Source organism: Pan paniscus, chromosome X, assembly GCF_029289425.2.
Source record: "Pan paniscus chromosome X, NHGRI_mPanPan1-v2.0_pri, whole genome shotgun sequence".
Taxonomy (NCBI): domain Eukaryota; kingdom Metazoa; phylum Chordata; class Mammalia; order Primates; family Hominidae; genus Pan; species Pan paniscus.
Window position 1 is genome coordinate 106,335,591 of NC_073272.2, and position 24,866 is coordinate 106,360,456.

Consider the following 24,866-nt stretch of genomic DNA (forward strand, 5'->3'; position numbering starts at 1 on the left):
TTCCTATTTCTCCACATCCTCTCCAGTACCTGTTGTTTCCTGACTTTTTAATGATCGCCATTCTAACTGGTGTGAGATGGTATCTCATTGTGGTTTTGATTTGCATTTCTCTGATGGCCAGTGATGATGAGCATTTTTTCATGTGTTTTTTGGCTGCATAAATGTCTTCTTTTCAGAAGTGTCTGTTCATATCCTTTGCCCACTTTTTTGATGGGGTTGTTTGTTTTTTTCTTGTAAATTTGTTTGAGTTCATTGTAGATTCTGGATATTAGCCCTTTGTCAGATGAGTAGGTTGCAAAAATTTTCTCCCATTCTGTAGGTTGCCTGTTCACTCTGATGGTAGTTTCTTTTGCTGTGCAGAAGCTCTTTAGTTTAATTAGATCCCATTTGTCAATTTTGGCTTTTGTTGCCATTGCTTTTGGTGTTTTAGACATGAAGTGCTTGCACATGCCTATGTGCTGAATGGTATTGCCTAGGTTTTCTTCTAGGGTTTTTATGGTTTTAGGTCTAACATGTAAGTCTGTAATCCATCTTGAATTAATTTTTGTATAAGGTGTAAGGAAGGGATCCAGTTTCAGCTTTCTACATATGGCTAGCCAGTTTTCCCAGCACCATTTATTAAATAGGGAATCCTTTCCCCATTGCTTGTTTTTGTCAGGTTTGTCAAAGATCAGATAGTTGTAGATATGCGGCATTATTTCTGAGGGCTCTGTTCTGTTCATTGATCTATATCTCTGTTTTGGTACCAGTACCATGCTGTTTTGGTTACTGTAGCCCTGTAGCCTTGTAGTATAGTTTGAAGTCAGGTAGGGTGATGCCTCCAGCTTTGTTCTTTTGCCTTAGGATTGACTTGGCGATGCGGGCTCTTTTTTGATTCCATATGAACTTTAAAGTAGTTTTTTGCAATTCTGTGAAGAAAGTCATTGGTAGCTTGATGGGGATGGCATTGAATCTATAAATTACCTTGGGCAGTATGGCCATTTTCATGATATTGATTCTTCCTACCCATGAGCATGGAATGTTCTTCTATTTGTTTGTATCCTCTTTTATTTCCTTGAGCAGTGGTTTGTAGTTCTCCTTGAAGAGGTCCTTCACATCCCTTGTAAGTTGGATTCCTAGGTATTTTATTCTCTTTGAAGCAATTGTAAATGGGAGTTCACTCATGATTTGGCTCTCTGTTTGTCTGTTATTGGTGTATAAGAATGCTTGTGATTTTTGTACATTGATTTTGTATCCTGAGACTTTGCTGAAGTTGCTTATCAGCTTGAGGAGATTTTGGGCTGAGACGATGGGGTTTTCTAGATATACAATCATGTCATCTGCAAACAGCGACAAAGTTCCACTTCTTCATAAGACCTTCCCTTGTCCTCTCAGTTGAAAGTAACCTCTAAATAACTAGGGAGAAATTATGTGTCATTTCTCTGCTTTAATAATGGTAGTTCCACTAATTCTTGTATTACTATCACTTTTCAATAGGTTCTTTGACAATGTCACTAATAAGGATAGTCCATTGCCTTCAAATGTTCAGCAAGGTTCAAATGTGAGTGATGAAAAAACCAGTCATACTAGAGTGGATATTACAGATTTGATTAGAGAATCAAATGAGGTAAGTTTTTTCATGCCATAAATATATTAGCTAGCATATTTAAAATGATTGAACTATGGTCTATCTCTAATGGTATATTAAGTGTAAGATAATAATGCAAGTAGACATACAACTTAAAATCCAACTTAACTTTTAAAATGAGTTCTGTGAACTGTTCTAGGTTGTGTAACCTCCTCTGCCTCAATTTGTTTTTCATTAAATGAAATTAAATTCACTTGCTTTCACAAATAATCACCACTTTAAACATCTATCACTGGATTAAAAGGTGAATTATTCTCATTATTATTATTCACTTCTTAGAGATTAAGAATTTTACCTATATTTTTGTACTTATTCTATTCACATAGTAGATGGAATTCTCTCCAGTGAATATATTTAAAAACTGAAACGTGGGAGGTAAAAATTTGCAAAATCATTGAACAAGTCAGGAAATTCCCTAGAAATAGAATCAAGGCCTCCAAGAATTCAGTCTGATAAAACTGAATTGTAAAAGAAGAAGTGGATGTTTATTATGAGTGAGTAGCCACTGAAATCATATCTCTTGCAGAAATATGGTAATATTCGCTATGAAGATATACACAGTATGCGCTGTCGAAATAGGTTGTATGTGATACAGACCCTAGAGGAAACAACAAAACAGAATGTGGTAAGTATGCAACCAATGGGAAAAAAACAGTTGGAGTAATTTTTTTTTCTATAACTTTCTTTAGAAATTATCTTCTGGGCGAATAAAATGAAAAGGACTAAACTTTTGAGCTAGATCCTTGCCAAGGTTTACCCTATGGTAAATTCTTTCTTAGAGAAAATACATTATTTTCTTCTGGTTGAATTATGTTGCTTTCTCCAACATGTTTTGTACTATTTGACCTTCAAGACCACTGAGACAGGGTCTCGTTCTGTTGCCCAGGCTGGAGTGCAGTGGCATGATCGCAGCTCACTGTAGCCTCTACCTCATGGGCTCAAGAGATCCTTCTTCCTCAGCCTACCGAGGAGCTGGGACTACATGCACACACCACCATGCCTGGCTAATTTTTAAATTTTTTTTTCAGAGATAGGGTCTCAGTGTGTTTCCCAGGCTGTCTCAAACCCATGGGCTCAAGAGATCCTCCTTGCCTAGGCCTCCCAAAGGGTTAGGATTACAGGCGTGAGCTACCACACCTAGCCTGCAGCTCAGTGTTGAATGCTATCATGTTGGCATTTAAGCATAACATATTTGTGATGTGCTGCATCAGTAAGAACAGCCGATCTACATAGTAGTCAGTGCTCCAATGAATATTATTATCCTTGGATACCTAAAGTAAATACTATGTTTTAAATACTTGTCTTTTTAATATTTGGATGGCTCCATAAGCAACTGTTAATATTGGTTGCCTTTGGTGAATTGGATTAATAGATTGCTGGTCAGAAGGAGGAGAGTTTTACTTTGCTGTTTATATTCTTCTGTACTGTTTGAGCTTTTATCATGACCATGTGTTGTTTTTGTAAACCTACTTGCTTAAAGGCCAAGGTCCTCAGAGATACAAATCTGGGAAGATTAATGTTTCTGAAGATTCCAGGTTTAGATTTCAATTGAATAATTCAGTGAGGTTACTGTGACATAGTTAGCATAGGGCCCCTTGTTTTAGTTTTTATATGTTAGCATTTTTAAAAATTTACTGAAGTAATACATGCTCACTGTAAATAATTTAAGCATTACATAAATGTAAAAAGTAGATTCCCCACCCCAGAAGTAACCATCTTAAAATAATTTGGCATATATCCTTTCAGACCTTTTATCTAGGTGTCTGCACACATGCATGTGTATTGGAAGGATATAGTTTTTGAAATGAGATCATACCAGTCACTTTGCTCTGCAACTTTTTTCATTCAGAAGTAGATCATGGTTATTGAATATCAGTAAATATAGATCTACCTCACTCTTCCTAATGCATTGAATAGTATGCCATAATATGGATATGCTATAATTTATTCACTGCTGATGTACATTTAATATGTCTCCCTTTTTTGCTCTTACAAATAATACTTTATGTAAACATTCTTGTATATCTATTCTTTGCAAGATAGATATCTGGAAGTGGAAGCTGGGTAAAAGGGTATGCCCATTTAAAATTTGACAGGTCCCTGCCAAATTATGCTTCAAAAGATTTTGCCAAATTGTAATCCCACCAGCAGCCTGTAAGAATGCCCCTTTCCCCACATTCTCACTAACACCAGATATTTAAAATCTTGAATTTGTTGGCCAGGCATGGTGGCACACACTCGTAGTCCCAGCTACTCAGGAAGCTGAGATGGGAGGATCACCTTGAGCCTGGGAGTTCCAGGCTACAGTAAGCTATAATCATGCCACTGCACTCCAGCCTAGGCAACAGAGCTAGACCTTGTCTCTAAAACAAACAAAACAAAACAAAATCTTCAATTTGTGCCAATGTGATAGATCAAATACTTTTAAGGTTTCAATTCACTGATCACATATGTTTATTAGCCTTTTTAATTTATTCTCTTAATTGCCTATTCATAGCCTTTGCTTATTTTTCTATGAGATTGTCTTAAGTATTGATTTGTAGGAGCTCTTTTGACTATTAGTAGTACCAGTTCTTTGTCAGCTATATTTGTGGCCTAATATTTTCCCCTAGTCTTATTATTTCTTTCATTATCTTTATAATGTCTTTCAGATTATACAAGTTACAAATTTTCATGAAGTCTTTCTCTTTTTTATTACATGATATCTGGGTTTCATATCAAACTTAGCAGGCTTTCCCTATTTAAAATTATATAAATTATAAAAATATTTTTTGATATTGGCCTATAGTACTGGTATTGCTTTTTTAACATTTAGGACTTTAATACACCTAGAGTATATTTTTTTATTATGTAATATTATGTTTTTCCAACCAAAATCACTCATTTTCTAAAAACCAATTATCAAATAGTTTATTCTCACAGTACTCTACTTTTTTCATATGCTAAATTCTTATATACATACATGGGCTTTATTTTTGGACTCTCTTTTTTTGTTACTACAACAGTACCACACTCTTTCAATTACCATAGTTTGTCTACTTTGAAATCTGGTAAGGCTTTTATTCATTTTAACAGTCTGTCTTTTTAAATGTTCTTTAGTAAGCATTTTTAGTTTTCATCATGTAGGTCTTACACATTTCTTATTGGGTTTATTCTACCCCTATATATTTTATGGTTTTGCTGCTAATATGAATGAGATCATTTTTCCTTTACATTGCCTAATTCTTTATTGGCTGTGTGTGTAAAAGTTATTGATTTGGGTATGTTGCTTTTCTAAGTGGTCGCATTATTGACTCTCATTAATTGTACTATTTTTTTTTAGTTGACTTCAAATTTTCTGAATAGACAAGCATGTCATTTCCAGTCTTAGAATTTTGACCCTTCCTAACATTTATACCTCTTTTCTTTTTTCTGTGTTATTGCACTAAGTAGGATCTTCAGAGAATTATTGAATAATAGCAGTAGAAGCAGGCTTCCTTGTCTTATTCTTTTTGTTTTTTTTGAGACTGAGTCTCACTGTCGCCCAGGCTGGAGTGCAGTGGCACGATCTCTGCTCACTGTAACCTCCACCTCCTGGGTTCAAGCAATTCTCCTGCCTCAGCCTCCCGAGTAGCTGGGATTACAGGTGCCTGTCACCATGCCCAGCTAATTTTTGTATTTTTAGTAGAGATGGGATTTCACCATGTTGACTAGGCTGGTCTCAAACTCCTGACCTCAGGTGATCCACCCGCTTCAGCCTCCCGAAGTGCTGGGTTTGCAGGCATGAGCCACCACACCCAGCCGCAGGTTTGTTATATAGGTAAATTATGTGTCACAGGGTTTCGTGTACAGATTATCTCATCACACAGGTAATAATGGTACTCAATAGGTAGTTTTTTGATCTTCACCCTCCTCCCACCCTCCATACTCATGTAGGCCCCTGTTTCTATTGTTTCCCTCTTTGTGTCCATGTGTACTCAATGTTTAGCTCCCACTTATAAGTGAGAACATGCAGTATTTGGTTTTCTTTTCCTCTGTTAGTTCACTTAGGATAACGGTCTCCAGCTCCATCCATGTTGCTCCAAAGAACATAATATTATTCTTTTTTATGGCTGCATAATATTCCATGGTGTATATTGACCACATTTTCTTTATCCAGTCTACTGTTGATGGGCATCTAAGTTGATTCCATGTCTTTGCTATTGCAAATAATGCTGTGACATACATACACATACATGTGTCTTTATGGTAGAATAATTTATATTCCTTTAGGTATATGCCCAGTAATGGGATTTCTGAGTTGAATGGTAGTTCTCTGTTAAGTTCTTTGTGATATCTTCAAACTGCTTTCCACGGTGGCTGACTTAATTTACATTTCCACCAGCAGTGTATTAGCATTCCATTTACTCCACAACCTCATCAGCATCTTGTTATTTTTTGACTTTTTAATAATCATCATTCTGATTGTGTGAGATGGTATCTCATTGTGATTTTGATTTGCATTTCTCTAATATTTAGTGATGTTGATCATGTGCTTGTTGGCTGCATGTAGGTCTTCTTTTGAAAAGTGTCTGTTCATGTCCTTTGCCCACTTTTTTATGGAGTTGTTTGATTTTTGGGTTTTGTTTTTTGTTTTTGTTTTGAGACAGAGTCTTGCTGTGTCACCCAGGCTGGAGTGCAGTGGTGTGATCTTGGCTCACTGCAAGCTCCGCCTCCCAGGTTCACGCCATTCTCCTGCCTCAGCCTCCCGAATAGCTGGAACTACAGGCATCCGCCACCATGCCCAGCTAATTTTTTGTATTTTTAGTAGAGACGGCGTTTCACCACATTAGCCAGGATGGTCTCAATCTCCTGACCTCGTGATCCGCCCGCCTCAGCCTCCCAAAGTGCTGGGATTATAGGCGTGAGCCACCACACCTGGCCTGGTTTTTAATTTTTTAACTTCCTATGGATTCTGGATATTAGACCTTTGTCAGATGCATAGTTTGCAAATATTTTCTCCCACTCTGTAGGTTGTCTGTTTACTCTGTTGATAGTTTTACTGTGCAGACGCTCCTTAGTTTAATTAGTCCCATTTGTCAAATTTTATTTTTGTTGCAATTGCTTTTGGCATTTTTGTCGTGAAATCTTTGCCACCGCCTATATCTAGAATGGTACTCCCTAGGTTTTCTTCAAGGCTTTTTATAGTTGTAGGTTTTACATTTAAGTCTTTAATCCATCTTGAGTTGATTTTTGTATATGGTGGAAGGTAGGGATCTAGTTTCAATCTTCTACCTATGGTTAGCCAGTTATCCCAGCACCATTTATTGAATAGGTTGTCCTTTCCCCATTGCTTGTTATTGTTGACTTTGTTAAAGATCAGATGATTATAGGTGTGCAGCTTTATTTCTGGGCACTCCATTCTGTTCCGTTAGACTATGTGTGTTTTTGTACCTGTACCATGCTGTTTTGGTTACTGTAGCCTTGTAGTATAGTTTGAAGGTGAATAACGTGATACCTCTAGCTTTGTTCATTTTGCTTAGTATTGCTTTGGCTATTTGGGCTCCTTTCTGGTTCCATATGAATTTTCTAGAATAGTTTTTTCTAATTCTGTGAAGAATGTCATTGGTAGTTTGATAGGAATAGCACTGAATCTTTAAATTGCTTTGGTTGGTATGGCCTTTTTAACAATATTGATTCTTCCTATCCATGAGCATGGAATGTTTTTCATTTGCTTGTGTCACCTCTGATTTCTTTGAGAAATGTTTTGTAATCCCCATTGTAGAGACCTTTCACCTCCATAGTTAGCTGTATTCCTAGGTATTTCACTCTTTTTTTGGCTATTGTGAGTAGGATTGAGTTCTTGATTTGGCTCTCAGCTTGGACTTTGTTGGTACATAGAAATGCTACTGATTTTTGTATTCTGAAACTTTGCCAAAGTTGTTTACTAAATCTAGGAGCTTTTGGGCTGAGACTTTGGGGTTTTCTACATATAGAATCATATCATCTGCAAATAGAAATAGTTTGACTTCCTCTCTTCCTATTTGGATGCCTTTTATTTCTTTCTCTTGCCTGATTGTTCGGGCTAGGACTGTCTGTACTATGTTGAACCAGAGTGGTGAGAGTGGGCATCCTTGTCTTCTGGTTCTCAAGGGGAATGCTTCCAGCTTTTACCCATTCAGTATGATTTTGGTTGTGGATTTGTCATAAATGGCTCTTATTATTTTGAGATACAGTTCTTCAATGCCTAGTTTGTTGAGGCTTTTTAACACGAAGCAATGTTGAATCTTACTGAAAGCTTTTTCTGCATCTATTGAGACGATCGTGTGGTTTTTGTTTTAGTCCGTTTTTGTGATGAATTGCATTAATTGATTTGTGTATGTTGAACCAACCTTGTATCCCAGGGATAAAGCATACTTGCTCATGGTGTGTTAGCATTTTGATGTGCTGCTAGATTTGGTTTGCTAGTAGTTTGTTGAGGATTTTTGCATCTGTTCTCCTCAAGGATATTGGCCTGAAGTTTTCTCTTTTTTTGTTGTGTCTCTGCCAGTTATTGGTAGCAGAATGACACTGGCCTAAAAGAATGCATTAAGGAGGAGTCATTTCTCCTCAATTTTTTGCAATAGTTTCAGTAGGAATGGTACCAGCTCTTCTTTATATGTCTGGTAGAATTTGGCTGTGAATCCATCTGGTACTGGGCTTTTTATGATTGGTGTGTGTGTGTGTGTGTGTGTGTGTGTGTGTGTGTGTGTGTGTTTCTGATTCAATCTTAGAACTTGTTTTTGGTCTGTTCAGGGTTTCAATTTCTTCCTGGTCCAATCTTGGCAAGTTGTGTGTTTCCAAGAATTTATCATTTCTTCTAGGTTTTCTAGTTTGTGTACATAGAGGTGTTCATAGTAGTCTCTGAGGGTATTTTTTGTATTTCTGTGGGGTCAGTGGTAATGTCTCTTTGTCATTTCTGATTGTGTCTATTTGTATCGTCTCTTTTTTCTTTATTAGTTTAGCTAGTGGTCTATCAGTCTTATTTATTCTTTTAAATAGCCAACTCATGGATTCATTGATCTTTTGTATGGGTTTTCATGTCTTGATTTCATTCAGATCAGCTCTGATTTTGGTAATTTCTTGTCTTCTGCTAGCTTTGGGATTGGTTTGTTCTTGTTTTCCTAGTTCCTCTAGGTGTGATGTTAGGTTGTTAATTTCAGATCTTTCTAACTTTTTTATGTAAGCATTTATGCTGTAAACTTCCTTCTTAACACTGCTTTAACTGTGTACCAGAGATTCTGATATGTTGTATCTTTATTCTCATTAGTTTTAAATATTTCTTGATTTATTCCTTAGTTTCATTGCTTACCCAAAAGTCATTCAGGAGCAGATTGTTTAATTTTTATGTGATTATATGGTTTTGAGCAATCTTCTTAGCATTTATTTTCATTTTTATTATGCTATGGTCCAAGAGTATAGTTGTTATGATTTTGGGTTTTTTGAATTTGCTGAGGATTGTTTTATGTCTGATTGTGTGGTTAATTTTAGAGTATGTGCCATGTGCAGACGAGAAGAATATGTTCTGTTGTTTTGGGGGGAAAAGTTCTGTAGATATCTGTTAGGTCCATTTGGTCAAGTGTTGAGTTCAGGTCCCGAATATCTTTGTTAGTTTTCTGCCTTGATGATATGACTAATACTGTCAGTGGGGTGTTGAAGTCCCCCACTATTATTGTGTAGTTATCTAAGTCTCTTTATAGGCCTCTAAGAACTTGTTTCATGAATCTGAGTGCTCCTATGTTGACTGCATATATATTTAAGATAGATGTCTTCTTGTTGACTTGAATCCTTTACCATTATATAATTCCTTTTTTGTTTTGTTTTGTTGTTGTTGTTGGCCTAAAGTCTGTTTTGTCTGAAATCAGAATAGCAAGCCCTGCTTTTTTCTGTTTTCCATTTGCTTGGTAGATTCTTCCTCAACCTTTTACTTTGAGCCTTTGGATGTCATTGCATGTGAGATAGGTCTCTTGAAGACATCATACAGTTGCATCTCACTATCTTATCCAACTTGCCACTCTGTGCCTTTTAATTAGGGCAGTCTAGTTACATTCTGGTTAGCCTGTTTACATTCAAGGTTAATATTAATATGTGTAGATTTGATCCTGATATCATGTTGTTAGCTGATTATTATGCAAAACTGATTGTGTAGTTGCTTTATTGTGTCAATAGTCTATGTACTTAAGTGTGTTTTTGTAGTGGCTGATAATCGTCTTTCCTTTCCATATTTAGCACTCCTTTCAAGATCTCTTGTAAGGCAGATCTAATGAACATGAATTCCCTTAGCATTTGCTTGTCTGAGAAGAATCTTATTTCTCCTTTGCTTATGAAGCTTAGTTTGGCTGAATACGAAATTATTGGCTGGAGTTTCTTTTCTTTAAGAATGCTGAATATAGGCCCTCAATCTTTTTTGGCTTGTAGCATTTCTGCTGAATAGTACACTGTTAGGCTAATGGGATTTCCTTTTTAGGTGACCTGCTCCTTATCTCTAGCTGCCTTTAATATTTTTTCTTTCATGTTGACCTTGGAGAATCTGATGACTGTGTGGCTTGGGGATGGTAATCTTATATAGTATCTTGCAGGGGTTCTCTGCATTTCCAGAATTTAATGTTGTCCTGTCTAGCAAAGTTGGGGAAATGTTCATTTATTTTTGTCTAAGTTAATTCAGAGAACCAGTCTTCAAGTTCTGAGATTCCTTCCTCAGCTTGGTCTATTCTGTTGTTAATGCTTGTGATAGTATTATGAAATTCTTGTAGTAAGTTTTTCAGCCCTATCAGATCAGTTTGATTCTTTCTTAAAATGGTCATTTTGTCTTTCACCTCTTGTATCCTTTTATTGTATTCCTTAGATTCCTTGGATTGGGTTTCAACATTCTCCTGAATCTCAATGATCTTCATTTCTATGTAGATTCTGAATTATATGTCTGTCATTTCAGCCATTTCAGCCTGGCTAAGAACCACTGCTGGGGAACTAGTGCAGTTGTTTGGAGGTAAGGTGACACTCTGGTTTTTTGAGTTGCCAGAGTTCTTGTGCTGGTTCTTTCTCATCTGCGTGAGCTGATATTCCTTTAATCTCTGAAGTTGTTTTCCTTTGGATGGGTTTTTTTTTTTTTTTTTTTTGCTTTTATCTTCTTTGATGCCCTTGGGGGTTTGATTGTGGGTTCAGTTGACTGGCTTTGATTTTGAAGATTTCAGATGGCCAAGGCTCACCTGAGCTCTCCTGAGATGAGTGTGCTACCTCTGCGGGGCTGGTACCAGACCCCCAGCTTTGTTCTCTGGGCCCTCGGGGCTAGGAACCTGCTCTGCCAAAGAGGCCAAGGTGTTCCCAGTCCACTGGCCTCAACACTACAATGGAGGTGCTAGCCAAAACACTTAGTTCGGGGTGGTGGCGGTGGAATCCATGCTTGATCGTGCATGCCAGCATCCGTGGCAGCGTGGCAGCATACACATGCATTGGCTCAGGCTGGGTGCTCGTAGGAGCCTTTACCTTAGTTTTCACAGGTGGTGTATACTGGCAGAATATTTTAGTGTTGTCTTTTGGGCTGCGATCCAGTAGGTGGCGCTTAAGAGTGTTAGCCAGCAGATAGCTTCTTGCTCTGCTGCATGGCTCCGGGGTAATGGTCTGTGAATGGGGACAGGGAGATGGCCCATTCACCTAGTCCACTCCTGGGCCTTGGAGGAACCCCTTCTGATTACTGGCTTCATGCCCGCATTTCTTTTGTTGGGTGCTCTGGTCCACAGGGCTCCCTCAGGTAGGAGCCACAGTTGGCAAACAGGTCTTATCCTTACTGGGTCGGCCCTGTGGAGGGAGGCACACACCACCCCTCTATCAAGCTGCGAACCTGGGTGTCTCATCTCTCAGTGATGCTTGGGCACCACCTAAGTCAGAAAGTCCCGCCCAACTGGGAGCTGCGGGGGTGAGTAGTGTCACCTAATCTGCTGTCCAAGTGCATCCTGAGGGTACCAGGGGTTGCAACTGCCAGCAGAGTTTAGGCAGAAGCTGGACCACTGGACTGGAAGCTCTAACAGGCATTGCCCACCTGGCTACCAGTGGTGGAGCGTGGTGGGGTCACCTGCCCTGCCTGTTGGGTGTTTCCAGTGACAACAGGATGTTGCAGCCACTGGCTAAGTTCAGACAGAAGCGGGACATCTGGGCTGGAAGCTCCAGCAGGTGTTGCTCGCCTGGCTACCAGTGACAGGAGTGGGTGGGGTCGTCCGCCCTGCCGTGTAGGTGTTTCATGGGACAACAGGAGGCTGCAGCCTCTGGCCGATTTCAGGCAGAAGCGGTAGTGCTGGGCTGGAAGCTGGCACCAAGCCTTGTCTGGTGAGGAGGGTGGACCAATCCTACTGCTCCCAGGCACCGTGACTTTGGCCTCTATTGGGGCTGTGGCGCTGGTGTTGGTCTGTTCCAGGATCCGAGGCTTGTAGAGGTCCCCTTGGACTTAAGAGTTGCCTCTGCAAACCGTCTGGGTGGCTCTCTGCCTCAGTTTAGAGGTGAGGTGGGAGGATGAGAATGGCAAGTAGGGGGTTAGGACAGGGGAATTCTCCCACTCCCAGCCTTACACAGATCCCCATGGAGAGTGTGAATTACCCTCTCCTGTATTGGGGAGCTTCTCCTGACTCCACATTGATGCCAGATAGGCTGCTGCCCAGCTTCACTCCTCTCTGCTCTCTGTGTCCCCTTGCTGCTTTGATGGTTCCCAGTGTGGTTTCTTAGATGATTGGCTTTTAGGGTCAGTGTTCACTAAATCTTTTGTTTCCCCTCCATAAGAGAGCAGCACCCATGATCTGCTTCTAGTTTGTCATATTGGCCCCTCCCATGCTGGGCACCTTTTTTTTTTTTTTTTTGAGACAGTCTCACTCTGTCGCCCAGGCTGGAATACAGTGGCATGATCTCGGCTCACTGCAACCTCTGCCTCCCGGGTTCAAGTGATTCTTGTGCCTCAGTCTCCCGAGTAGCTGCGATTATAGGCATACGCCACCACACCTGGCTAATTTTTGTATTTTTAGTAGAGACAGGGTTTCACCAAGTTGGCCAGGCTGGTCTTGGACTCCTGGCCTCAAGTGATCTGCCTGCCTTGGCCTCCCAAGTGCTGGGATTACAGGCATGAGCCACCATTCCTCTGCTGGGCACTTTAAATGACCTCTGTATCCATGCTTAAATTATCCACTTCTCGATGATAGTCATTTGTGATTTCTTTCGTCTCACTTGCCAGAAATGTGTCTATCTTATTGATTTTTTCAATAAACCAACTCTTAATTTTATTTACTGAGTCTACCAGGTTTTTTTAATTTTCTGTATTTCATCAATTCTAGCTTTTTTCTTTACCTTTGCTTTCAAATTTCTTAGATATCATAATGATTGTATCATTAGTCCTTCTTCTTCATGGAATAGGATAAAAGTACATATTTTCTAAGCTTATTACTTCTTGGATTATGTTTTTTGGCATAGAGAGGGAATGTACATCTCCCAATGCCTTTGAAGTATTTAATAGCAACCTCACATGATGACTAGATATGCTGCTTATGTGGCAAGAGAGGAATATATGGAATAGGACTTAGAATACTGTTACTTATATTTATAGACATTAAGTGGCTGTTCTTTGGCAGTGATTTCCGAGTATGAAGAGATGAATATCAAAGTACATATTAGAGTAGAATTGAACTAGTCTACTACTACTTTTTAAAAGGATAAAATAGATAATAACTTTATAATATAATAACTTATAATAACTTTTTATTATTCATTTAAGAAGTTAAAAGACAAATATTTTCTTCTAGCAGAGAGAGACTCTAAGGTAATTCAAAGAGAATTTCTTTACTGCAATGTTAAAATCTGTGTACTAAATTGCTTTTAATCTTTTTAAAGTTGCGTGTTGTATCACAAGATGTGAAATTGAGCCTTCAAGAATTGGATGAACTTTATGTCATCTTTAAGGTACTGTTGTTCTTCTTTAAATGAAAAATAATGCTTTTTTTTAGCAGAATTGTATCACAGCCATTCTAATTATTTTTATCTTTATTTTAGCAGACATGGTTTTTAAAATCTTCAAAAATTACTTTTTCTAATTAGTAACTTTCCTTTTTTATTTATTTTTAATAGAAAGAGCTGTTTTTATCTTGTTATTGGTGTTTGGGTTGCCCAGTATTGAAGCATCATGACCCCAGTCTGCCATATTTGGAACAGTATCAGATTGACTGCCAGCAGTTCAGAGCGTTGTATCACTTATTGAGTCCCTGGGCTCATTCTGCAAATAAAGACTCACTAGCTTTATGGACATTCAGATTGTTAGATGAAAACTCTGATTGCCTTATAAACTTCAAAGAATTCTCCTCTGCAATTGGTAAGATGATTTTTTAAGCAAAAAAAAAAAAAAAAGGTGCTCCTAGAAATACTTAGTACTGCCTATTATTGCCAATTTAGTCAGATTATATCACCATGGGTTACAGTGTGTTTAGCTTTAGTAATAAATGCACCCTTTTCTGCATTTGTTGCTAAATCTAAATATTTTGATATTATTTTCCCCAACCCTTTCAGAAAAGCAAGCTGTTAGATGTGAGTGTTTTAAGGGTTAACATGAGGAAGATAACGTCCCAATTTTCCCACACTCAGATGCATGGGTACTACCGAAGGACTTCCCCCACCCCACCCACCTCCCCGTAAAAATTCAACCACATAGCCTAGAAGAGTGGTAGATAAATACCCAGCAAACATGTTGTACCTACAGATAGTCAAGATGTTGTACCTGTAGATATTGTTCCTTTGCTTTTCCAGATACCCCAGCATGCTTTCTTATCAGGGATCACCCCTTGAAGAACAGTTCTCTCCTGCACAGGCCTCATTCAAAAGAAAAGAGAAATCTGAGATTGGGGGGAAGGAGCTAGGAAAGAGAACATTTTACTTTTTTGATAAAGAGTATTTTGCTTATACAGTTATACACTTGAAGGAGAGCATCTGATTGACTAGGTGGTTGTTTAATTGTTAGCTTAAGTAACAGGTTTCTAAATCCTAATTTTTGACTAATGTCTATATCTTAATTAATCTTTGTTGCTGAAATTGATTGAATGTTCTTTAGATACATGATTATTTACAATTGAATTTTATTGAACAGACATAATGTACAATGGAAGTTTTACTGAGAAGCTTAAGCTGCTTTTTAAGCTACATATTCCTCCAGGTAAGAGTTTACCAGTCTTTAACGATGTACAGCAGGAATTTATTCCATTTTAGCAAGTATAATTACAGATTTTTTTAACAACTAAACTAATTTTCAACATGATATAAGATCGTTGCTTCACTGTGGCCCTCAAATTATATTATGACTACTTTTGCTGATATAGATACAGTGATCTTCTATGGAAGAGATTCTGTGTAACATATGGGCCCACAAGTTTCCTTCCTGTTAGTAGTCAATTTAATGATAAGTAGTTTGTATATAAGAATCACATATCATTTGATTGTTGGTATAATGTTGAATTGTTGTTGTTGTCATTAGAGTGGAAATTAACTTTAGACAAACTGCCAAACCTGCGAAATACTACAAATTATTCAGAAAAATGGGACAAGGAAGCAGGGATATTAAATATTTTAAAAAGGAAGCACAATAAACGCTATCATTTATTAAGCACTTGCTCTGTCAAGACATTAACTTTACATGCATTTTTTAAACTTAATTCTCACAATATCCCTGATAGGTGGCATTATCCTTCCAATTTTGATGATAAGGAAACTGAGAGCTGGAAAGATAAAAATTTGCCAAAGATCACATCGCTAATAAATTGCATAGCAAACTGAAGTCTGACTCCAAAGCTCACATTTCTTTATATTCTTCCGTACTACCTCAAAATTACCACACCATTCAGTTTACTTGTTTTTCCCACCGACCTGAAGAGGATGCCTTGCCAAAGCCTGATCCCTACTTTGTGAAAACAGTCTTAGGCTTTAAACTGAAGGAGCATTGCAAAAAGTACCTTTTAGCCGAGATGGGGTAGTTCACAAAAACAAACAGCACCTCATAATTTGTTTAAAGCTACACCTGGGATCCCTTTTCAGCTTTTCTCAGGATAGCCGGGAAACATTCTTTACCACACCAACAAGGTAAAGGCCATCTTTAACCCTTCACACACTCAAATCACAAACACATCATTAAAAGCAAAAGACAAATCACCTAAAAATTTAATTATAAAAGGAGTTTCCATTGTCAAATCAGGCTACTGTTAGAATGTTTAATATTGTCATCAACTATGCTTTTAATAGAGGGATAAAAAATAGGAAAGACATTATGTACCTGTTAAAGCACAAGTAGGAAGTAAACCAAAGCACCCAACTTTCTGTTTTCCTTATTATTGAGGATGTTTTTTAAATGGCTGAGGTCACATTTTCAGAGATTTCTAAATGCCAGATTTAAACAATTTCAACTTTTAATAGCTCTTGGAAAACCATTAAAAAAACAAGTAGGAAAAAAATAGAACTCAAAATGATCAGCTACTTCTTGTATTTACTATATTTTATATATATTACATATATTACAGTATAATTACTATATATTACAGTAGAGTAGAACCACTTCTGTATTTCTTCACTTACATCTTTCTTATACAGAAACTCTTTAACACCCAGTTCCCAGATATACCTGACCCATTATGAACCTCATCTCTGCCCCTGGTTGTTAATAAATGTAATTTGGGTTATTTATATGTTTTCAGCTTATACTGAAGTGAAATCTAAGGATGCTTCAAAAGGAGATGAACTTTCCAAGGAAGAATTACTTTATTTCAGTCAGCTGCATGGTAAATACCTGTTTAAAATGTTAACTGTTTTGATGATTAGCCACCCATAAAGATCTTGCTGACTTAGATATACTTTACCCAACTAAAATTGGGCTTCATTTTAACTTATACTTCTTTTGTATTACCACAGCACTTAGCATGGTCCATAAATGTTTGACCGGTTAACCAAATTGCATTTTGGTGCTTTGATTTGTGGAATTTCTTGCTTATTGGAGACTCAATAAAGTATTTTGTTTCTACTTACGTTGCAGAAATTTCTAAAATGTATTAGACCATTTTCATGCCTTGATAAAATACAATAGAATCTTTGATGATTAAAGGCCATAGCTATATTTCAAACAGTGAATACTTATTATAAATCACTGTAGGTGTAGGAGACAGGGATGAGTCTGTCTCCAAGACAAAATTTAAAGTGATATGAGTTTATTTTTGTGTCCTTTAGTTTATTTTCATAAATATTCAATGTCCTATAGAGGGATGAACCCTGATTAATGTATATTTGTGGTTATTATATGTTAAAGTGTTTGAACATTAAGTTTGAAGGGACCTTACAAATCATCTAATCAAGTCTCTTCCTTTTATAGATAAAGGCACTAAGGCCCAGAGAGAAGTGACTTGTGCAAGGTTTCACAGTGAGTTGTTGCCACAGTCAGGGCTTTGTAGCACATTCTTCTGACGTCCAGTATGTGCTTTTTTTCTCCTGATAATAAAAGTAATATAACTTTATTTAAAGAAAGTCACAAAGAAGAAAATACCACCCAGAAATAAATACTTAATATTTGGTATGCTTCCTTCTAAGATTTTTTAAAATACGGATTTTCCCCCAACGTTCTTTTTACTGTGAAAGTTTTGGAATATTTTGTCTTCTGATGATAGGTCAAGTCAGCTAAAATTTGTTTGCAGAATTGAATAAAATAATGTGCTTATACGTCTATATGAAACATTATTTTGCTTTCAAAGAGTATTTGTTAAACATCTTACAGAATGCAATTACATCTTTTCTTATAGTTTCCAAGCCTGCAAATGAGAAGGAAGCAGAATCAGCAAAACACAGCCCTGAAAAAGGTACTATGATCTAGGAGTTATCATTTAATTTATTTAGTTATTTTTTATGTAAATAAGGATAGCTACAAAGGGGGAAAAGGTGGATTCCTTTTAAAGGCTATTGATGTCTCAGAAATTATAGAAAATATGATAGTAAATGACCCATATTCATTTAATTTTATTATTTTTAAAAGATTTGTTTTTAATTACAAAAGTAATAGATAATTCTTAGAAAAGAAATTCAGACAGTACATAAGTCCTTTTGCCTTCACTCAACCCTACCTGAAAACATTTTTGTCTATATCCTTTTCAGATCTATTCCTATGTATACACAATGTATGCAGACATCTCTCTTTTTTAAAAAAAATTCCATAAGTACTGTTTTATAATTTCCTTTTTGGATTTTGCAGTATATCATGGACATCTTTTAATGTCAGTACATTTGTATCTTAAACTCTTTGAATGAATAAGTAGTGTTTCAAATTTTTGAAAAAGAGCTACCAAAGACCACTTTGTTTTGTTTGTTTTGAGATGGAGTCTTGCTCTGTCGCCCAGGCTGGAGTGCAGTGGCATGATCTCAGCTCACTGCAACCTCTGCCTCCCGGATTCAAGCCATTCTCCTGCCTCAGCATCCCGAGTAGCTGGGACTACAGGCGCCCACCACCACACCCGGCTAATTTTCATATTTTTAGTAGAGACAGGGTTTCACCATGTTGGCCAGGCTGATCTCGAACTCCTGGCCTCAGGTGATCTGCCCACCTCGGCCTCCCAAAGCCCTGGGATTACAGGCGTGAGCCACCGTGCCCAGCCCACTTTGGAACAATATATGCATATTAAGAACATAATATAGAAGCTGTTTTAAACTTAATAGTATACATGAGAATGACTACATAAAATTTGCATTATTAAGTCGGGGTGTATTGTTTTAATCTAAATATGTCCTTTCTCCCTCTCTCGCCACATATTCCCTAGTTCCCAACTTTCCTAAAGTAAACATTTTAGTCTAAACAGAAATGGGAAAAGTATTCTGAGAGCCAGTGGGTGAAATGAAAGGTAATTTCAGATCATTTCCTGGATTTAAAAAATGGAATCTTATATCTCAGTGAAATACCTTTTAATCATAATTATTATTTTTGAAATTTGGGAAAGTATAGTGGGCTGTTCCTTATGAAATAGTTTTACTCCCTTTCTTCAGGCAAAGGGAAAATTGATATTCAAGCATATCTAAGTCAATGGCAAGATGAGCTTTTCAAAAAAGAAGAAAACATTAAGGATTTACCAAGAATGAATCAGGTATAGCATTTTTAAAAAGAAAATTCTAAGTTCTTGCTTTTTTGTATGGATGTGGGTGTAACCTCTAAAATAGCTAACATGCTATTCCCAAAATAGTTAAATAATCTATCTATTAGCTCTCTAAGTTTCAGATGAGCATGGAAGAGTGGGAAGAAATTTTTTAATGATTTTTTTATTTTTAACACTCAAATGTGTCCAGTGTTTCAGAGAATTCTTCTGCTGTGACATGTACCTATAGAAAAAAAGTATGTGTAGTATATTTCCAACTTTATTGGAAATGTTCATTTATTCAGTAAACATTTGTTTACTGTATACCAGATACCAAACCCAATGCTAGGTACTGGGAATGATAAATTACTGAGATGGGTCACACCCTGGTTCCTACTGATCTTATATCTGAACATAATTTTAAGTTCATCTCTTTCTTATACACTGCCTAATCAAAATATGTTCTTCTTTTTTTAATTAAAATCTGGTTAGTACAGATACTGAGGATCCCGAGAACTTTACCAAAATGAAAACTATCAAATAACTTCATATTTCTCAGTGGACTATATCATTTGACAATTGAATAAGTACTTTCTAAAATGAGTCAGTATGACATATTTATTCTAGAATTACTATAAATGAACAGTACTATTGTTTAGGGAAAAATTCTCTCAAACTGCCTTTTTTCCTCTACTCTCACACCATGACAATAACAATCATCAACATAGAAGAAAATGTCTGTGGCCAAATGTGTGGGGGTTTTCCCCCCCACCAAGCAGCAGATACCAGCTGAGTGTCCTCCAATTAAATTCCAACACTATCTACCTAGAAATAGTATGAGATCCCACAGGTTGAGTGTTCAGTCCCCAAGACTGCTCCCTCCTTTCCCCCAGTAACAAGTCTGAGCCTCCTGAACTTCTGGCTGACCAACTTCAAGTTGGGGTTCCCACTATCCCTTCTTTGAGTTCGATTAATTTGCTACAGAGAGACTTACAGAACTCAGAGAAATAGTTATATTTACTGGTTTACTAAGAAGGATATTTTAAAGAATACAAATAAACAGCCAGAAGAAGAGATACACAGGGCGAGGTCTGGAAGGGTCCCAAGCGCAGGAGCTTCTGTCCCCGTGGAGTTGGGGTGCACCACCCTCCCGGCATGAGGATGAGTTCTTCTTTACCTTCCTCCTGTCAGCCTTCATGCATTCAGCTATCAGAAGCTCCCTGAACCCAGTTATCTTGGGTTTTTATGGAAGCTTCATGATGTCAGCATTCCTTCCCCTAAGGGTATGAGGTAGGACCCTTTCTAGGGAGGGTTTTAAGACCAACTATCAGAAAGCTACTCTGGAGGATGAGGCAGGAGAATCACTTGAACCTGGGAGGTGGTGGTTGCAGTGAGCCGAGACTGCACCATTGCACTCCAGCCTGGGCGAGCTGAGATTTAACCATTGCACTCCAGCCTGGGTGAGCTGAGATTTCACCACTGCACTCAAGCCTGGGTGACAAGAGCGAAACTCTGTCAAAAAGAAAGAAGGAAGGGGAGGGGAGGGGGAGGGGGAAGGAAGGGGAAGGGGAGGGAAAGGGGAGAGAAGGGAAGGGAAGAAAAGACTGTAACAAAGGACTATGGGAGTTGTGAACTAGGAACCCAGAAAAATATTATATATATATATATATATATATATATATATATATATATATATATATATATGGAATTCAGGATTAAACATCTTAAACAATTCTTAAACAAAAGCCTATGATTCTAATGTCAGTGACTTTTCATTCCATGGAAGCAGGTCAAAGTGCAGCCTAATTTATGCACAATTTTAACTATATTTCTGTCCAGAATTCTTGTTCACCCTCTGAGGACAGCTTCAAAGGGACTTTGCCTAATTAGAAGTACCACCTGGCCAGGCGCAGTGGCTCATGCCTGTAATCTGAGTGCTTTGGGAGGCCAAAGTAGGAGAGGATCACTTGAGGCTAGGAGTTTGAGATCAGCCCAGGCAACATAGTAAGATCCTGTCTCTACAAAAAATGTGAAAGTTAGCCAGGCATGGTGGCATGTGCCTATAGTCCTAGCTACTTGGGAAGCTGAGGTGTGAGGATCACTTGAGCCCAGCAGTTGGAAGCTGCAGTGAGCTATGATTGCACCATGGTACTCAAGCCTGGACAACACAGCAAGGCCTTGTCTAAGGAAAAAAAAATAGCACCTAACATTTAAGTAATGCTGGCAGGCAAACAGTCCAGGAATTAGTCTGGATAAAATGTACTATTAGGCAATAAGTGAGAGCACTTAAATGAAATTTTCTTCCATAGTTCATACTCATCTTTTTTGTAAGATGGAGTTTCTCTCTTGTTGCCCAGGCTGGAGTGCAATGGCACGATCTCGGCTCACTGCAACCTCTGCCTCCATGGTTCAGGCGATTCTCCTGCCTCAGCCTCCCAAGTAGCTGGGATTACAGGTGCCTGCCACCATGCCCAGCTAATTTTTTGTATTTTTAGTAGAGGTTTCACCACGTTGGCCAGGCTGGTCTCGAATTCCTGACCTCAGATGATCCACCCGCCTCGGCCTCCCAAAGTGCTGGGATTACAGGCATGCGCCACCACGCCTGGCCCATACTCACCTTTCTAGAACCAATATTTATTTTGGGGTTAATCACCAGTTCTTATAACTTCTAGGGTGAAGCTTCTATGGTACAAATCCTATATAGGAGACTATTCACTTCTAAGTTCTCTTTATATTTGCTAAGTCTAATATTCAAACGTGATATTTTCAACTTGTGTCTTCTAGTCTCAGTTTATTCAGTTTTCAAAGACCCTCTATAACTTATTTCATGAGGACCCTGAAGAAGAATCATTATATCAAGCCATTGCTGTTGTAACCAGCCTTTTACTCAGGATGGAAGAAGTTGGAAGGAAACTACATAGCCCTACATCATCAGCCAAAGGATTCTCTGGTACTGTCTGTGGTTCTGGAGGACCCAGTGAGGAAAAAACAGGGAGCCACTTGGAGAAAGATCCTTGTTCCTTTAGGGAGGAAACTCAGTGGTCATTTGCATTTGAACAGATTCTTGCATCGCTGTTGAATGAACCAGCATTGGTGAGGTTTTTTGAGAAACCCATAGATGTAAAAGCCAAGCTGGAAAATGCAAGAATTTCTCAGTTAAGGTCTAGAACCAAGATGTAAATCCCTAGGAATTGCCTATCATAGACGAGTTTACTAACATTCCTGTAGCTGTCAGCTTGATTCCTGTGAGTAGGGCTCAGGGATTTATCTTGTTACCAATGTGTCTGAAGGCCAAAATATATATCCAGAAGCACAATGCATCATTCCTTTGTTGTTGATAATGGGCTTTGTTAGCACTTTTTAAAACAAACAAACAAACAAAACAAAAAAGCAAACCACATTTGTTATCTCAAATTTTGATGATATTCTCAAATACAAATATACTTTTTTATATTTCACAATATATGCAATATCAGGGGAATATGCTAAATGTTACCACCAGAGGGCACAAGCATATCACTTTTAGTAAGGAAATTACTAGCTTGTGTTGCTATTTACATATGAATTACTGATTATTTTGAAAAGACGGTGTTATGCTTGGGTGTTAGTGAGGCTGATATGTCATGTCAATCGATAAACCCTACTTTCCAAATTATCTAAAAATTACCATTTGGGGCCCTTGTTTTCAAGTTATCTAACTGAAATATTATTAATTTTTTTAAGTTAATCTCATTCAGTCTTCTAGTAATAAATGCTTTTTTAAGTACCTTCTACAGTCTTCTTACCTGAGGGGTTCAGAGGCTGCTGACTCACACTGCTAACTCTGTTACTGACAAAAGCAAATCAATAACTCTAAATTCTGGGCTGATATAAAGAAAAGAACAATATTGGATTTGGATTTAAGCTGGGTAAAATCAGCCTTCTGAGAAGGGCTAAGAAACAGTTCAATTAACTGTATAGGTCTTTCATTAGACCGAGACATCACTAGAAATTCTGGGCACTGCTGTTTGTGGTATTTGTCTCAGAGTTGCTTATGACTGTTTTGGTTCTAGCTTTAGATTTTGGATTTTCACCAGTCATGTGTTAATTTACATTAGATAGTAAAGAATGGCTACACTAAGACTGAATTATCTTATTAGTCTGGCAAGCATATAAAGTATACTTGTATGTAATGATTGCCAAGGTAACAGAATTGCTGACATCTGTCTAAAAAGTTTTGACTATCCAATTTAGATGTGTAATTTCTATATACTTTATGCTGTTTATATTTCAGTCATTACACAGAGTCCATTTAGAGATAATGGGCTTTGTTAGCACTTTCAAAAAAAAAAAAGCAAACCATACTTGTCCACTGTCCTGTGCTATTCCTACCAAGGACAATTTATTAATCAATTGACTTAGAAAATAGGGGGAGAAATCATTCATTGGAGCTTCTTTCTTTACAAAAGACTTTGGTTATAAGCCTTTTGACTTTTCTAGATGTGAAACCATGAAAGGGCAGACCTCCTTCAGAGTGACTCAAGAGGTCTCCCTTTCTTGGAGGGAGTTGGTACAGTCAGCCTTTGGGAAGAATCCACTGTGAACAAAGCTTAACACATAGGGCTTCATCGCTCATAGAATATGTTATTTTCAAAGAAGTTCAAGAATTTTCAAGTTGAGCCTTTGAAAATCCCATAAATTGGTTTTAGCTAAACACTTACTAGTAGTGTCTTTAAATTATTTAATCAACCTTGTCTTTTCAAGGAAATTACCACTTAAAGAGATAGTTGGTAAATAAACATCTATGCCTTTTCTCAGAAATGATTTGCTGAACTATGTCCATATTTTACAGCTTAGATAATAGTTTATATGGAAACTATTATACATCTGCTATTATGCAATGATTGTTAAATTATACTGAAGTAGCTCTAGAAAGACACATGTATACAAGGCACTATTGTACACACTTTGCTGAATATTTTGTCAGTTGTATTTACAAAGAAAGGTACTTTCTTAAGAGCATATATGTTATTAATATTTGATATGATTTTAAAGTCAGAATAGTACAGATTACTGAATATTATACTTTAGGCTAGATTAATTAAAATTGAATACTGAAAGAGATTTTTTGAGTTGCAAAAAGTTTATAAATGCAAAGCAAAAAGAAAACATTTATTTTCTGAGTCTGCAGGAGAAACAAACTAAACATTATAGTTTTATAGCTGCTATCTTGTTAACCAAACAGGTTGTTCATAATATTAAAAATCTTACGTAGTTGTGTTAAACTGAACCAGTTCATTATACCTTATGCATTAAATTAAATATGTTATAAGGTGGCTTTACTTGTCTTTATAAAAATAAATATATCTACTAAACATGAAAAATGGTTTACTTAAAAAGATTAGTATTATTTATTATGATGTCTTTTTTTCCTTTTTCTTTTCTTTTCTTTCTTTTTCTTTTTTTTTTTCTTTATTGAGACAGGTCTCAATCTGTCACCCAGACAGACAGGTCTCATTCTGTCACCCAGATTGGAGTGCAGTACAGCCTTGATCTTCCAGGCTCATGCAATCCTCATGTCTCAGCCTCCCAAGTAGCTGAGACCACAGATACACACCACCATGCCTGGCTTATTTATTTATTTATTTATTCATTCATTCATTCATTTATTTATTTATTGGTAGAGATGTGGTCTCCCTATGTAGCCCAGGCTGTTCTCAAATTCCTAGGCTCAAGCAATCCTACCGCCCCAGCCTCCCAAAATGTGGATTACAGGTGTGAGTCACCATGTTCAGGCTTTTTGTTTTTCTTTTTCTAAATTTCAGTTCACACAGAACTATGATGTATTTTTACTTACACTTCACTCAGATATCACTTGAGGACTTCCCTCTTGTATCAGAATTCAATTGCAGAGAGCTAATTCACTCTAGTTAGTTTAATCAGGAAAAGATTTATTACTAGATATCAAGTGGCTTACATAATTATCAGGAGGATGGACTAAACTGAGCTTTGAAGAACAACTTCCAAAGGCACACCACTATCAGGCCACCAAGGGAATTGCTAACTCTTCAGTGTTAAGGACACTGCTACTTCCTACTGCTGTCATAAAAAGCCATCACTACTGCTGCTACCTCAGAAACCATGCTTCAACT

At 37.5% G+C, this 24,866-nt stretch overlaps 1 protein-coding gene across 4 annotated transcripts in view; it reads left to right on the forward strand.

Annotated features, from left to right (window-relative positions):
• Positions 1-24,098, forward strand: part of TBC1D8B (TBC1 domain family member 8B) — a 73,052-nt gene extending 48,954 nt beyond the window's left edge. The window contains exons 13-22 of one of the 4 annotated variants that reach the window (XM_014343529.4): positions 1,477-1,606; positions 2,154-2,252; positions 13,490-13,558; positions 13,724-13,964; positions 14,733-14,798; positions 16,327-16,410; positions 16,995-17,042; positions 17,419-17,475; positions 18,650-18,747; positions 21,520-24,098. In XM_014343529.4, the coding sequence (XP_014199015.1) occupies positions 1,477-1,606; positions 2,154-2,252; positions 13,490-13,558; positions 13,724-13,964; positions 14,733-14,798; positions 16,327-16,410; positions 16,995-17,042; positions 17,419-17,475; positions 18,650-18,747; positions 21,520-21,915 (1,288 nt within the window). In that variant the 3' untranslated portion in view covers positions 21,916-24,098. The remainder of the gene's footprint in view (positions 1-1,476; positions 1,607-2,153; positions 2,253-13,489; positions 13,559-13,723; positions 13,965-14,732; positions 14,799-16,326; positions 16,411-16,994; positions 17,043-17,418; positions 17,476-18,649; positions 18,748-21,519) is intronic. The other 3 variants (XM_063601818.1, XM_003819666.5, XM_063601819.1) reach the window with 3 other exon arrangements.
• Positions 24,099-24,866: the final 768 nt, after the last annotated feature.